Source organism: Anolis sagrei, chromosome 6 (genome assembly GCF_037176765.1).
Source record: "Anolis sagrei isolate rAnoSag1 chromosome 6, rAnoSag1.mat, whole genome shotgun sequence".
NCBI lineage: Eukaryota > Metazoa > Chordata > Lepidosauria > Squamata > Dactyloidae > Anolis > Anolis sagrei.
This window is the reverse complement of record NC_090026.1, coordinates 103,505,632-103,522,728: the sequence shown is the minus strand read 5'-3', so window position 1 is coordinate 103,522,728 and position 17,097 is coordinate 103,505,632. Positions and strand designations below refer to the sequence as shown.

Genomic DNA, 17,097 nt, shown 5'->3' with positions numbered 1-17,097 from the left:
TTGGTTTTTTATGTTTAACTGCAAGCCAGCTTTTCGCTTTCTTCTTTCACCTTGATTAGAAGGTTCCTCAGCTTCTCCTCGCTTTCAGCCATCAAAGTGGTGTCATCTGAATATCTAAAGTTAACGTTTCTTCCAGCAATTATCACCCCAGCCTTGCATTCCTCAAGCCCCACACATCACATGATGTGTTCTGCATATAAGCTGAATAGGTTGGGGGAAGAGTATACAACCCTGCCGTACGCCTTTCCCAATCTTGAACCAGTCTGTTGTTCCATAGTCAGTTCTGACTGTTGCTACTTGGTCCTTATACAGATTCCTCAGGGGAGACATAAGGTGATTTGGTGTGCCCATCCCACCAAGAACTTGCCACAATTTATTTTGATCCACACAGTCAAAGGCTTTAGAACAGAACAGAATAGTCAATAAAACAGGTCAAACATCAGGGCAAAGCGGCCAGACCCAGGGAAGCAAGCTACTCCTCTGAAGTGCGTCGTGACGTCTAAGCAGAGTCAGCCCCCCCCGTTGCTAAGGAACGCCCATTTCCGCCCGTCGCTGACGCACAGAACGTTCTCTCCTCGGAGGCTGCTTCGCCCCTCCGCCCCTCCTCCTCCTCCTCCTCCAATGTTCTCCAGCCCACTTCCGGGATGGGCGGGGCGTGACGTCACTGCCCTGCGCCACTTTCTTTCCTCTCCTCAAGCGCAAGAGCAGCCTTGCTGGTGCTTTGTGCTAAGCATGGTCTGGGCCACACGAGCCTTACTGAGGAAGGTTAGTACGACCCTCAGCTGCTCTTTCCCCCTCTGCCTGGGCTTCATTTAAGTCAGTGTTTCTCAGTCTTCCTAATCTGCGACCCCTTAATACAGTTCCTCATGTTGTGGTGACCCCCAACCATACAGTTATTTTCGTTGCTACTTCATAACTGTACTTTTACTACTGTTATGAATTGTAATGTCAATATCTGAGATGCAGGATGTATTTTCATTCACTGGACCAAATTTGGCACAAACACCCGATACACCTAAATTTGAATCCTGGTGGGGTTGTGGGGGAAATTGATTATGTGATTTGGGAGTTGTAGTTGCTGGGATTTATAGTTCACCTACAATCAAAGAGCATTCTGAACCCCAACAATAGAATTGGGTGAAACTTCCCACACAGAACCCCCATAACTAACAGAAAATACTGTGTTTTCTGATTGTCTTTTGCAACATCCCCCAAGAGTCCCAACCCCCCCTAGGGGTCCCAACCCCCAGGTTGAGAAATGATTTAAGTGGTTCTCAACCTATGGGTCCACAGGTGTTTTGGCCTACAACTCCCAGAAATCCCAGCTGTTAGGATTTCTAGGAGTTGAAGGCCAAAACATCTGGGGACCCACAAGTTGTGAAATTTAGCAGTGAACAAGTTGTATCAAAAAATTTTTTTGATTTTTTAAAAAAAGTAATGGGAGACCATGCTTTCCTCCTTTTTGTTTTGCATTAAAAATGGAAAATGTCCTAACTGTAGGTTTTGATATTAGGGTTGAATGACTAGAAACACTACATGAGGTATTTTGTTTAGTTACCTGGACCTTTTATATGCAGATATATGTTTTATAACTTCTTTTTCTCTTTTTTCGTTAACTATGTTTTCTTTTTTTGCTTTTCTATTATTTCATTTATTTATTTAAAATAAAATGTCATTTGAAATTTTAAAAGCTTTGTCTGTTAACTCCCAACAGTCCTAATTTGGCAAGGGCAATGCCTTCCTTTTAAAAAGAAATACACAAAGTTATAAACAATATAACATTTAGTGGCATTGTAACTAATAACAAAACAAACAAGAAACTTAGCAGGCGTTGCATAGTGTTTCCTCCCAAAATAATGGTTTTAAGGGGCCCCCATCTATGTTGCAGTATAATGCAGCTTGGGAGTGATCCTGGCTCCATCTCTCCAAATGTCAGCCCAGGTAGATGTGATGGTCAGGAGTGCTTACTATCAACTTTGGCTTATATGCCGGCCGCGCCCCTTCCTGGATTTGGAGGACCTTAAGATGGTTGTGCACGCACTGATAACTTCAAGGTTGAACTTTTGCAATGTGCTTTACATTGGGCTACCCTTGTGCCAAGTTCAGAAACTCCCAACTGGTTCAAAATATGGCAGACAGATTGGTTGTGGGAACATATAGGAGTGAGCATATTACACCTACCCTAAGTCACTCTACTGGCTGTCAGTTAGTTTTCAGACAAGGTACAAGGTGATGGTTTTGACCTTTAAAGCCCTATATGGTTTGAGTCCATATCCTGGACTCAGTGTTAGGCATTTATCTCAAATAAAGTGTTATTAATTTTATTATTCACAAAATGTTTATTATCCCTATGTGCAACCAAACAAATCATATAATGAAATTAAACAGTGTACAATACCAGCCAATTTACCAGCTATTAGGATTTCTGGGAGTTGAAGGCCAAAACATCTGGGGATCCACAGGTTGAGAACCACTGATTTAGTCCAACCCTCTGCTATGTATGAACACACAACTAAAGCATCCTGGAAAGATGGTCATCCCTCTGTTCTAAAATTCCAAATAAAGAGAATTATCAGACTTTTAAGTAGTCTATTCCACTGTTAAAGAACTCATATAGTAAATAGGGATTTTTCCACCTAATGTATAGATGGGCTCCCTTTTTATTTTAAATTTGATCCATTGGTTTGTATTCTAGTTTCTGGAGCAGTAGAAAACAAAATTCTTTCATCTTCCACATGACATCCCTTCAGATATTTAAATTTGGCTATCACATTCCCTCTCACTCTTCTCTTCTCTGTACTAAATATACCCAGCTCCCCAAGTTGATCTTCATAGGTTTTAGTTGCAGATCTTGGCTACCATCCTCCAGATCTATTCCAGCTTGTATGTATCCATGAACTGTAGTGTGTAAGACTGGAAGAAGTATTTCAGATATGGCCTGATCAAAACAGAAACAAAATCTTCTGAAGAGATTTTGCTATAGATGTCCTCTCTAATTGGATGTTAGAGCCAAAAGGGTAGGAGCAACATTATTAGAATAATTTTCCCATTTTTTAATACTCTTACTGAATCTGTATGCCTTTAAACCTTTTTAACAAGTAAAAAGGATCTTTCCAGCTGATCTAATGAAACAGGGGTGCTAACAATATCGCTCCAGTTCTGCCAGTTGTTTTCTTTATGTCTATTCCTTTCTTTTTTGGTGTTGTTCGTAACTGTTTATTTGATCTTCACATGGGCCCTTCAGAATTTTTTTAAAGTAGGGCATAATTTGCTGAAGTGACTTAAAAATAGTTTTAGAATTATAGCATTATATTGTAAAAGAGCCTTTTAACTGATATTACAGTAAACTCTTGGTATCCACTGAGGTTTTGTTCCAGGACCCCTATGGATACCAAAATCTGTGAATGTTCAAGCCCCGTTATATATACCGTTAAGTGGTATTCTTCATATGCAATGGTATATAAAATCGTGAATAACTCAAACTAGTGCTGGAGGGAGCCTGAGGATTTGTGAAGTGGTTGGAGGCTACAGCAGGGCGTGCCTACCTATTGGTGTAGGCACCAAAAAGTTTGGTTTTTTGAATATTTTTCCAAATATTTTCTAGTTGTAGTTCCTTAAATCCTGTGAATGCAGAACCTGTGGATAGGAAGGGCATACTATACTCTGTTTTACTTTTAAAGTTGATAAGAAAAGAAAACATATTACTCCAATTTGCTCAGAGTTAAAAAGAGATCCACTTGAGGGTGGGGAAAAAAACATTGCTGGTGCTCAGTCACATTAAAGGGGTGGAGGTGTAGTTTTTCATTCCTAAACCTAATGTGTCCTTTTAACAGTATGGCAGATTTATGGATGATCTTAGAATCTACGTGAAAGGAGGAACTGGTGGAATGGGTTATCCTCGATTAGGTGGAGAAGGAGGAAAAGGTGGTGATGTCTGGCTGGTGGCTAATGAAAAAATGACATTGAAGAGAATTAAAGACCGATATCCAAACAAACGGTTTATTGCAGAAACAGGAGCCAACAGCAGGTGTGTATTTTTTCTGAATGAAAATTAGTGTGGTCAAATTGTTCCTTTTCCTAGAAAGTAGTGTTGTGACTTTTATTTTATTTTATCCCTCAAGCATTGCTGCACTGAAAGGTGCTACTGGAAAAGATTGCGAGGTAAATGTGCCTCCGGGGATATCAGTCATGACAGATGATGGGAACACATTTGGTAAGGGTATTTTGGATTTTTACATTATGTTATTGTAATTGATCAGAAAGTTTGGCAGATGTGTGCCTAAAAATAATTTGTTACACACATACTCAACCTGGATACATTTTGTTTTTTTGTTATGATTCGTTCTTGTATGAAACTTCCCTCCTCCCCATCTTGAGGATTTAATTTCAGTTTCTCGGGTTGTAAATACTGGCTTTGATGGAGAATGCCTTCCACTGACTTATGACATCACAGAGGTACATGTTGACAGGCATTGCAAGGGTTTCCTGCAGCTGTTGCTGACATGTGTATTTATTGCAGATGATGAGGAACAGTTAATAGATTCTTCTCAGAAGCAGTCTAATATGTTGATTAACAGACTATACTCTATTTGTCTAAATTGACGCATGTGCACTTGTGCACTGTGCATGTTTTCATGGAAATGAGTTGGACTGTTCCGTGGGGTCCATCTTTGAATGGATTATATCCATTTTGATATGAATATTATTTTCATAAACACTTTGGAAGCTACATGATTTCCCATATTGTTTTAAAACTTATATTTTTATTTTGCAGCTAATTGGTTAGCTTCGTGGGAAGCAAACATTGTAATATGTTTGGTAGCAAGATTGTGCATTTCTTGGTGTCTGTTGATGCTTTCTAAACATATATAATGCCTAAGCAGTATAAAAGGTGGAAGAAGTGCCTGTATAGTAGGAAGAAATATATTTCTAAAAACATTTGCAAAAAGCCATTATTAAAGTACAATCTTGATTTTTAGGTGAACTTAACAAACCAGGAGAGAGGCTATTAGTGGCACGTGGAGGTATTGGTGGATGCCTTGTAACAAATTTCCTCCCTTCCAAAGGCCAAGCACACATGATTCATCTTGATCTAAAACTGATAGCAGATGTTGGCTTAGTTGGGTGAGTTTTAGATCCTGAATATTGTATTCTGGAGTCTCAATAATCACACTTGTATATTGAAGTGAAAATACTACTTCTTGATGTTATTAGTTGTCACTGCATGTTTTGGTAGCTTTTGAATGGTCGAACCTGAGAACTTCAATTCTTGTTACAATTTTCACAATATCAAACTAATAGTTTGAATGCAACTATAATGCCCCTGGTGGTGCAGCACTGAATTGATGAACTTGCTGACCAAAAGGTCGGTGGTTCGAATCCAGGGAGTGGGGTGAGCTCCCACTGTTAGTCCCAGCTTCTGCCAACCTAGCAGTTTGAGAATATTGAAATGTGAGTACATCAATAGGTACTGCTTCTGCGGGAAGGTAACAGCACTCTATGCAGTCATGCTGGCCACAAAACCTTGGAGGTGTATACGGACAATGCTGGTTCTTCAGCCTAGAAATGGAGATGAGCACCACCCCCCAGAGTCGGACATGACTAGACTTTATGTCAGGGGAAACCTTTACTTAATATGGAAGTAATGGATATCCAAAGCAGTGTTTTTGTCCCCTCTTCCTACTGATTCTACATCAGATTTCAAAGTTGTTGTCAGAATAAAGAAGTGTTATTGCCTTCTCTTCCTCATCAAATTTCAAAGTTGTTTTCAAAATGAAAAAGGAAAGAAATTATGGTGACTGGACATATATTTGTTTTGTTCATCTGAATTGTTGAGTCAGTCTTTGAAAGCTTATGCTTTGATCTCAGTCTGAGTTGGCTTTTGCATCTCTGTAGATAAGTGTTTTTTTTGTTAGATATCACATAAGCCATTCTATCTTTATAAAAGATGGAAGGCACAAGATTACACTTAGCTGCATTGAAACAACAACAGTGCATATATTTCAAAGTGACTGCATCTGGCTCAGGCATTTTAAAATTATTCCTGTTCAAGTACAATAATTTTTAAAATGCCCCTTTTGGGGTTATCTTGCTTCCATTATTATTCCAAAACTTCTCCCACAAACCCTTTATTAGTCCTTTATGTGGTAAGATTTTTTCAACGTGTCATATGGAACTTTTTTTATTCATTAATTTTATTTGTTTTTAATGGTTATGTTAAAAACTAGGTTGAAAAAAATGACAATTTGTCTTTTTATATAGCTATATATTTCTTCAAAATGGTTTCCTTCTATTAAATGTAAGCTGTGGGATATTCTATCTAAGTAAAATCCAAATCTAGTTCTAAGAAGAGGTGTGACAGGTGCATAGAAGTGATATTTCCAGAAATCATTGAGCATTCATTAGTAAATTTCCCTTGTTGTTTAACCACAACATAGGAAGAATCAGTATTTTTAAATGAGCAGTAATAATGATGTGTTTGGGCCCCAGTTAAACAAATTTCCTATTTTAATTATTTGTTTGCCCTCGTCCAAACTAACCACTATATTAGGCAAGCCTAAGCTGTAACAATCTCCTTTATTCTCTCTTCCCATATCCCATGGTAAGATTCTTTTCAAAGTTCTTTGGACAGTTCTGCACTGTTCTATATTGTTGAATGACTATTTTTCAAGAAGTCAGATAAAATAACGCTAGAAGGTTGATACTTTCTGAAAGATTTCTAATGCTTTGTAGAGGGGCTGTGGCATGACTTTCCCAGTTCTGCTGACATTGGATAATGAAATACACTGTCAGATCTTGCCCGTTTTCTTCAATGCAAGAGGAGCACATTTTGATCATGCAAATAGCTCAGCATTTAAGACATTCCTACCCAGATCAGTTCAGCAATTTTAGAGTGAATTATTTAGGTGTGTTATGGGTAGCACTTGACAGGAAACGAAGCCAATATTTTTGTTATTTGATGGCTCTAACACACATTTGTATCAACTCGCCAAGATTAATCAAGAAGTAAGTCATCATTCAACAACGATCTCTGTAGAGAAGTAGATGGAAAAGTAATGGGAAACAATTTTTGTGAAATACAAGCTAGTCCAATAAGGCACAGCAGTAACAATACAACACAGAGCCATTTTATAGTTATGTAAGGGGCTGTGGTGGTGCAGCGGTTTAAACTACTGCAGAAATTGCAGTCCACAGGATGGGGTGAGCTCCCATTGTTAGCCCCAGCTTTTGCCAACCTATTTATTTATTTATTTATTTACTTACTTTATTTGTATACCGCTCTTCTCAGCCCTTAGGCGACTCAGAACGGTTTACAACAATTTAGGTATACACAATAAAAAAATTATTAAGCATTTAAAAGCAATAGCATCACAAATCATTAAACATCAGTATCAATACATCACTACATCAATATAACAAATCCATCAGGTCTCATCAATGAAATCAGAATCCAAACACGTTATCCGATATTCCGTGTTCCAATAGTCAGTCAATCAATCACACTGCTTAGTCGAATGCCTGTTCAAACAGCCAGGTCTTTACCTAGCAGTTCAAAAACTTGCAAATGTGGGTAGATCAAGAGGTACAACTTCGGCAGGAAGGTAATGGTGCTCCATGCAGTCATGCCAGCCACATGACATTGGAGACGTCTACGGACAATGCTGGCTCATCGGGTTAGAAATGGACTAGAGCACCCCCCCCCCCCCCCCGAGTTGGAGTTGACTAGACTTAATGTCAGGGGAAACCTTTAACTTTACTAGAACAGAAATATTTATTTACAATATTTAGTTACAGTATGTGTGTGTGTGTGTGTGTGTGTATATATATATAGGCATTGTCCCCTGATGTAAGATTTCTGTTGAAATATTATCAGAAATGCTGACAAGGTTAATTTGCAGCAATAGTATCTGGATATGATTTATTTCAAAAGATGTATCATTATAAAATATGTAATTTTATTTATAACACTAATGATGTTGTAAAAATATTTTAAACAATCAAAGGAAATTACAAACTTGTCATCTTCTTCATAGTAGTAGACTTAAGAGACCTGTATTGTTGTCAATCAAAGCAATATTCACAAATGAAATACAGTTTTATAAACAGACAAGGAAAGGGCTTCATTGCTCTGCTATATGTAAATGGCCTGATATAATACTTTCAATTTTATTTCAGATTTCCAAATGCAGGAAAGTCCTCTCTGCTAACTAAAATTTCACATGCAACTCCTGAGATTGCAGCATACCCTTGTAAGTAAGTATTATCTATGTGTTAATAGCAGCACCTTGATTTCACATGATTCTGGATCTTGTGTTTCCATTTTGGAAGTGACACAAATAAAATGTAGATAATTAATCCCCAACATATCCATAGCCTATTGCCATGGGATGGGAGTAATATGAAGAGTTTGTATGTTCAGTATGGTCTAAAGCAGTGGTTCTCAACCTGGGGTCCCCAGATGTTTTTGGCCTACAACCCCCAGAAATCCCAGCCAGTTTGAAGGCTAAAAACATCTGGGGACCCCAGGTTGAGAACCACTGGTCTAAAGCATGCCAATTCAGCGCACAGAAAACTTCACTGAATTGTGGTCATATCTGTCCACTAGCAAGGTTTTCAGAGCACAGTTGCAGTTTGTTGTCTTTTAAGCAGCTGTTTCTATATATTATTTTGACTTTTCTAGAATTCAAGAGGTTGTGTTAGACAAAGCGGGACTGCACCTGTGGAATTTACAAAAGGCTTGACTTATCTTTTGGTGAAAGATTCAGTGAGCCCACTTCATTTGATAATGGCAATTGGATTGAGACCTAGATATATGAATTGGGTTGTGATTGTTATTTGCAGATAGATGTGCTAAATTCTTCACAAAGCTAACCTTTTCCTACTTTTCACAGTCACCACAATAAAACCTGAACTTGGAACAGTTAAATATCCTGATCACAAACAGGTTAGTCTATCTCATATTAACAATGTTGTCATAGATGTTACCCATGTCATCTTTGGTAACATGGAGAGACTCTGGTTGCTGATGAGTTTAAAAACTGGATTGCCAGACTTATGATCTACTGTTCTAAGTAACAGAAGTTACGTAGAATTGTTTTGGGTTTTTTTCCAGCATTCATCACACTCTTGACACAGTTGTTGTCTGGGAGTCATAGTTTTACTTCATCCTCCTCTGTCAGAGAGTGCTGGTGACTCACCAAATTACAACTCCCCTGATTTTTTGGATTAATCCGTGGCAGTTAAAGTGGTGTCCAACTGCTTTAATTCTATTGTGTAGATACAAGCTGAGTCTTGTCTTTTGCTGTTCTATTCAAGGAAGGTGATAAGAGTTAAGGTGCAGTACTTACATTGACTCATGGGTACGTCAGTGTGGGTTTTCCTGAGTCAAATTTTGTAGACTTACACAGTACATGAGTAAGTAAAGACGAAACATTAAAGAATAAGCTTCTTCAGGATTTCTTTTCTTTTAAGGTAATAATGTCATGTTGTATGTCTCAGCTACCAGGTTAATTTAAGTAATGCATTACATTACAGTATTGAATTTAGTAAAGCTTGGGGTTGTGTAATAGATTCTATTCAAATGTATTTCCTTCATCTCTCTAAATTATTAAATTCAGTTCTGTTTAAACAATTTATACATGTCCCATTGCAAGGAAATTATATCTTCAATGCAGAGTCTACACTACTAGGTTTTAATGAGAAATTGTGAACCATGTTCAGTCACAAGAGTTGTAAATGTTTGATTCTGAACAACCTATGTTTTACTTTGATGTGCTAAAATTTTAGCTGGAACAGGAGAGTGCAATGTCGGAAGTATTTCTCTTAGATAAAAGGCTTGTGTCAAGAGGTGTCTGATAGCATCCGACAATAAAGTTCACACATGTGATGTGTATAAAAGTGCTTTTTTCTGCTTCCTGTAAATAACAGACCCAGCAGATGATGCTTTAATCTTCATTGAAAAGAATTTACAAAATGAAAAATTGTAGTGCTATAACCTGGAATCAGGCTTGCCCTTTTAGTTTTTACTTGGAGTATCTCAGTGTGTTCTTTAAAATACTCTTTGAAATGCCATTAAGTACCCATACAAACCACTTAACAGAATTATCAATGTTTGTAGCAGGTGTAAAATCAAAATTGATAAACATTTTTTTTCATCTCCATCAATGCATGCAAAACAGATAAAGCACAATATTATCAATGACTCTTTGTCTGTCCCTTTGAATTTTGCAAATTAGTTGATAATGGCTTCATTTAAAATTGCTGGTTGCACAGATCACAAGAATTCTCAACAAGATTATATCCATATCCGCAGACATCTAGGAGATTGCCTTAAAATGCAGTGTTTAGTATAGTTATATGCTCATCTTGCCTTATGCATAAATCTACAACTTTAATTGAGAAAAAATAAGTTGCAAAAACATATTTTAAAACAATAGAAATTAATAACTAAGAAACCTCAATAAAAGCGTAACAATATATGGGTTGGAGGAAGCAAACTTCCCAAGCCTCTTCTATATAATGCTTGTCTTTTTTTGTAATGTGTCATTTTATAACCTGAAATATATGTCTTATTAGATTTGCTGTTTCCTTATCTCTATATACCTAAAGCAGTGGGAGGGGCTTCAGGTCACATGACTGACTCAGTGACAGTTTAGAATGTCCAGTTTTAAACAGGATGACATCAGTGACAGTTTAGCCTTGAGCCTGTTAGAGAATGTCTGTTGGCACATGAGTTGTTAGAGTGCAGAAGGTAAAGTTAGGAACTTAGAAACTATTGAGGCTTGTGTCTTATTTGAAAGTAAACTTACTAAAGAGTGCTGTATAAAGCGACATAGTTTATGAAGAAACTGTTAAAGATTATAAATTCAAGATACAAACTCTCTGAAACGTTACTGAAATATTTAATCCTTGACAAGTAATGTGCCTATATCTTTAAATACATAAAGTTATCAGTAAACAATCTTGTTACCTTGTTGCATCATTGTCTGTTGAAAGCATCAAGCGGAAAAAAAATATCTACATGCTCTACGATCATCTATTACCAAATAAACCCTGTTACTCCGATTAAGCCATGATCCTAACAGTTCATGATCCATTATCCCCAATAAAAAGTTACTTAAAAATAAAAATATAATGTAAAAATCATGTTATTGCTTTCTTTAATCCTTAATATCCAGATCACAGTTGCTGACCTTCCAGGACTGATTGAAGGTGCCCATGCAAATAGAGGAAGAGGACACAAGTTCCTGAAGCATGTGGAAAGAACAAAACAACTACTTTTTGTGGTAAGAAGAAATGGCTTCTGTGTCTGTTTTACGCTGACCCTTTTAATTTAAACCTTTTCCAATGAAGTAACTTAGGATAGGCACCGTGGGACATCTGATCATTAGGCCATGGCACTGCTGATGTTGCAAATCATGTTTTAACTTGTAGTGATTATACAGTGAGACTGTATTGTTGAAGGTGTTCATGGCCGGAATCACTGGGTTGTTGTGAGTTTTCCGGGCTGTATGGCCACGTTCCAAAAGCATTCTCTCCTGACGTTTCACCCACATCTATGGCAAACATCCTCAGAGGTTGTGAAGTCTGTTGGAAACTAGGAAAATTGGGTTTATATATCTGTGGAATGTCCAGGGTGGGAGAAAGAACTTCTGTCTGTTGGAGGTAGATGTGAATGTTCCAATTGGCCACCTTTATTAGCAGTTTCAAGGTCTGGCTTCTTACTCCCTGGGGGAATCCTTTGGTGGGAGGTGATTAGCTGGCCCTAATTGTTTCTTGTCTGGAATTCCCCTATTTTTGAGTGGTGTTCTGTACTTACTGTTAAGATTTTAGAGTTTTTAAATACTGGTAGCCAGATTTTGTTCATTTTCATGGTTTCTTCCTTTCTGTTGAAATTGTTCGACAATTACAGCAAGATCAAGGAGAACCAGATCCTCCTGGAGAATCTGTTGAGATGTGTCTTCCATTAACACGTGTCACTATTCACCTGTTCCAGTGTGAATTTTTCACGAATTTTAGAAACTCCTTCTTCAGGAGTAAGCAAATGCCACAGGTCCCTAAAAGAAACCTTTGGGGATATTGTTTTTATTATAAATGCTGCTGACCCATCATATATAAAATTTTCTTCAGAACTAGAAAATCAATGAATTCTATTATCTAGAGAACTAGAAAATCAAGGATGTTTTCATCATGATTTAAATAACTAGTAAAAGGGAAGGTAGATACTTACGATGTGGTTCCAGTCAGTTCTAACAAAAGATAAAAAGAAGCCATTCTAGGGACGTAGAATAGATGTATACAAATAGCAATGGAACACGGAAAATGATGCAAGTAAATTATTTGTTTTTGTGACTTGAGAACTATTAGGATAGATAGCATCCCATGGCAGAAAACTGCTATGTATATGTGACTACCCCCCTCTTATGTCCTGTCACCCTCCAGTTTTATGGCTTTGTGGCTAGTGAAAAATAATAATGTGAAAAAACATTTGATCAATTTTCCAGGTTGATGTATCTGGATTTCAGCTTTCACCTTTAGCACCATTCAGAACAGCTTTTGAAACTGTAATGCTACTTTCAAAGGTAAGGTTACTGATCCTTTTTTATGAATCCATTTTCTGTACTTTAGATTTTAGCTCTGCTTTATATGATTCTAGATGTTTAGGTATTTCATCCACAAACACTGATGTGGATACAGGAATTCATATTGAGGTCAGAAAGTACCCCAGGTTGAGACACTGAATGAAAGCAATGTTTATGTGTTTAAATGGATATTCAAAACGAAGAGCTCATGTAAAACTCTTCAAGCACAGTATTTTACAATTGCAATCTAATATCTATTTTAAAGGAACTGGAATTGTACAAAGAAGAACTTTGCAGCAAGCCTGCATTGCTCGCTGTTAATAAAATGGACTTGCCCAGTGCTAAAGAAAAAATGGATGAACTTATGGAACAACTGCAAAAGCCTGAAGGTGAGATATTTTATAGAGCTCTTATTCCCAAAGCAACTTGTGAGGAATTGGTGTTTGTAGAAAGTTCCACATCTGGCAGAGATCTTATAATGTGGAACATATTGTTATGATCTTCACTTAACGTACTCCACGTGACCTGAGAGAGTTGAAAAGTGGGCCTAGATACCAGGGAAATGTATAATGTTAGCCACATTGTACAATATTGATGGAGGTATTCATGCTTGATGCATATGCGCATATTATTTATACCAGTGTGTTGAATGCTTTCTGTACAGTTTCCAAATGAACCCTGCGTGATACACATGCAGATGCTGATGCATCATGAGGATTTGCATATAGATCTGTACAAGTGACTTGCACAGCATAACCATAAATCATATGGATACCTAACATTTCAGTCTCCCTCCTTCATAAACGCACAGCTACTTGAAGTTATGGCATACTGGTGTGAGTTTGTGTATGAATAGTAGCAGCACTAGTATCATAATTTCTCTTTTCACACACCACTGTGCACACTTTGTGTTTTTATTTGTCAGATTATCTCTCTCCTCAGTTAATCTGCTCTAAAACTGTGCAGCTGTGTAGCTGATAGTAAAGGCAGCAAGAAAAGCTGAATTCAAAAGAATTAAATTAGGAAATTGTTTTATAATGTTTCCTGCCCAAAATGTGACATTCACTAGGAGAGCTTTTTAGTTACTTTGTAAGAAGAATGATGTTTCAATCTAGCTATTGTATTTTGAAACATTTCTTTAAAAAACTATTTTATGTGTAAATTTGTATTTATTTATTTATGACATTTATATCCTGCCCTTCTCACTCCAAAGGGGACTCAGAGCATCGTACAAGTTATGTGTACATACAATATACAGGGTTAGTCAAAATGCATAGGCCAAACATACATACAATTGTATGTATGTTTGGCCTATGCATTTTGACTAACCCTGTATTATATTATTAGCATAGCGCAATATTAGTATTATTACTATATTGTAGTATACCACTATACTGCAATATTATTAGTAATATTATATGCAATATATGATATACAGTTTTATATTGTATTATTATATTGTATTACATTATAATATTATTAATATTTTATGTATATACAATATATTATATTATTAGCATAGCACAATATTAGTATTATATATTACTATATTGTACTACATCACTAAACTGCAGTATTGTTAGTAATACTGCATGTAATATATAATATATAATTATTATATTGTATTGTTATTATATTGTACTAGCTGTCCCCTGCCACGCATTGCTGTGGCCCAGTCTGTTGAACTGGAAAATAAAGTAATGAGAAAGTGTTGGTTTCTAATATATGTAATTTCTTTCTGCTTGTGGATAAACAGTATTTCTTACTGTTTCTTTGTCGGTGTTGATGTGGAGAGTGTCTGGTTTTCCCATCGTGGAACATGCAAGATATCATTGTCCTTTAAGGGTCCCTTTGAAATCTATGATACTATATCTGTGTGTGTGAATCATATCTATCTATATCTATATCTATTCCTGGATGGCTCTTTGTCAGGACTTTGATTACGTTTTTTTGCCCTGATGAAGGGAGTTGGATTGGATGGCGATAAGTATTTTCTGTTGGTCATGGGGTTCTGTGTGGGAAGTTTGCCCTAATTCTGTCGTTTGTGGGGTTCAGAATGCTCTTTGATTGTAGGTGAACCGTGAATCCCAGTGACTACAACTCCCAAATATCAAGGTCTATTTTCCCCCAAACTCCATCTGTGTTCATATTTGGGCGTATTGAGTGCTTTTGCCATGTTTGGTCAGATCCATCATTGTTTGAGTCCATAGTGCTCTTTGGATGTAGGTGAACTACAACTCCCAAACTCAAGGTCCATGCCCACCAAACCCTTCTGGTGTTTTCTGTTGGTCATGGGAGTCCTGCCTGCCAAGTTTGGTTCAATTCCATCGTTGATGGAGTTCAGAATGCTTTTTGATTGTAGGTGAACTATAAATCCCAGCAGCTACATCTCCCAAATGACAAAATCATATTTTTTTGAGTGATGGTCACTCCTTGTGTTGTGAGATTTTTGTTGCCAAATTTGGTGTGATTTCGTTCATTGGTTCTTTAGTTTTTAAGGTACTCATTATGCACAGAGCATTTTATATATATAGATTACAATATTATGATCAGTTATATGTACAAACAGTATATTATATTATTAGCATAGCACAATATTAGTATTAGATAGTACTATATTGTTGCTGGAGTGAGGGTCTCCCAACTGATGAGCCAGGAGACATGGTGGAACTGTCTTCCTAGCTCCCCTTCTTCACTCTGGCCCCAGAGCGGCAGGTGGTGAAAAGAAATGAAACCACAGTGTATTGTTTTGCTGAAACAAATTGTTTTATCTCTGTTAGTTATGGGATTGGAGGTTTTCTGGGCTTATGCTTAATAATATGTATCTAGCTAGAGTAAAATTATATTCTGAATGTCCCTAAAGGAAAGCTGAAACAAATGAAAAGCAGGTTCACTTTACTCTATGTTCATGCACAGCTAGTTTCTTTTCCCAGCAGAAATGAGTGCTTACATTTCTGTGACAAAGCATTCACTCCAAGGACAGGAACAGAGAGATAGAGATTTTAGTTATGAAACTTACAACAATAGCCTGAGCATGATATATACATTCCATAATGTGCAGTGGAACTTTATTCTAGTACACAGGATTCAAGCTTAAAATATGGATTTAAAAATGGATTACATTGCTAAAGAGTTAGGGTCAATTCATTTGCATGTTCCTTTATGTTGCTTAAAATTATTTTACATACAATTATATCCTTCTATATATATTAATATATTAATATGAATGATAAATATATGTAATTTCAGATCATATGCATTTGCTTCCCGTAAATATGATTCCAGAACTCACCGTCAAGTTCAAAGATATCATTCCCATATCTGTACATTCTGGTGAAGGATTGGAAGAACTGATTGAATGTGTAAGAAAAGTACTAGATGAAGAAGCTGAGAAGAAGATTGAAAATTATCAGAGACAGCAACTTCAGGCACTGCGTCAGTTAGAAATGTAGCCACTCCTTACACCCAAAAGCCATTGGATGCTGGTTGAAAGCTTCATTCTTACATCTCGCTGACTGAAGCTGGGTTTGCGGCAAGCCCTAGTTTGTTTTCTCTTTCAGACCATCCACTTCAAAATGAAGAGTATACATTATTCTCCAGTTTTTGTAAATACAAAATTTGCATTTCTTTTACCACCAAATATCTGAAATTTAAGCTATGTAATGTTTGCAATCAAGCATCGTGTAGATTACATTTCATGGATGTAAATAAATATGTAATTTTAAAAGTAAATATGTGTTGAGACTCTTTTTAATCTGTTTACTAAGGCTTTTAGCGTGATAGAAATGGAAAGGACCTCCTGGGTCATCAAGTCCAATCCCTGCTCAATGTAGGCTCACCAGTTGCAGGTATCGAAAGTCCCCCACATTGGCAGTCTTTGGTGCCAGGGTATAAATAAAGTATTATTATTATTATTAGTATTATCCATAACAAGTACTGCTCTAGCCTCTTCATCCAGAGAAGACGAGCTCACCGTCCCTAGGCCACATGTTTCAAACTCAAGGCCAAATCCAGCAGCATTTGGTAAGGATATTCAACACTAGCAGTAAAAAAAAAAAAACGAAAATACATATAAATTGATTTTTATTACCCTTTGACAGCTCCTGGGTGGATCATGTAATGAAACTAATCAAAATTCCTATGAGCTTATTGATCCTAGTCAGTACAGGCAGTCCCCAAATTACAAACAGGATAGGTTCTGTAGGTTTGTTCTTAAATTGAATATATATTTAAGCCAGAACAGGTACCTTTTTAAGTGTAAGGTAAAGGTAAAGGTTTCCCTTTGACATTAAGTCTAGTCGTGTCCGACTCTTGGGGGGGAGGGTGCTCATGTCCTTTTCTAAACCAAAGAGCCAGCATTGTCCATAGACTCCTCCAAGGTCATGTGGATGACATGACTGCATGGAGCACCATTACCTTCCCACCAGATTGGTACCTATTGATCTACTTACATTTGCATGTTTTCAAACTGCTAGGTTGGAAGAAGCTGGGGCTAACAGCGGGAGCTCATCCTGCT

The 17,097-nt window shown here is 37.1% G+C and overlaps 1 protein-coding gene across 1 annotated transcript; it reads left to right on the top strand.

Annotated features, from left to right (window-relative positions):
• Positions 1-658: 658 nt before the first annotated feature.
• On the top strand, positions 659-16,313 carry GTPBP10 (GTP binding protein 10). Its single transcript, XM_060782289.2, has 10 exons — positions 659-765; positions 3,834-4,027; positions 4,122-4,213; positions 4,980-5,124; positions 8,176-8,249; positions 8,892-8,944; positions 11,178-11,285; positions 12,504-12,581; positions 12,847-12,970; positions 15,831-16,313. Exons 1-10 carry the CDS (start codon positions 733-735, stop codon positions 16,031-16,033), a joined length of 1,104 nt encoding a protein of 367 aa, XP_060638272.2. The 5' UTR covers positions 659-732; the 3' UTR covers positions 16,034-16,313.
• The last annotated feature ends 784 nt before the right edge of the window (positions 16,314-17,097 follow it).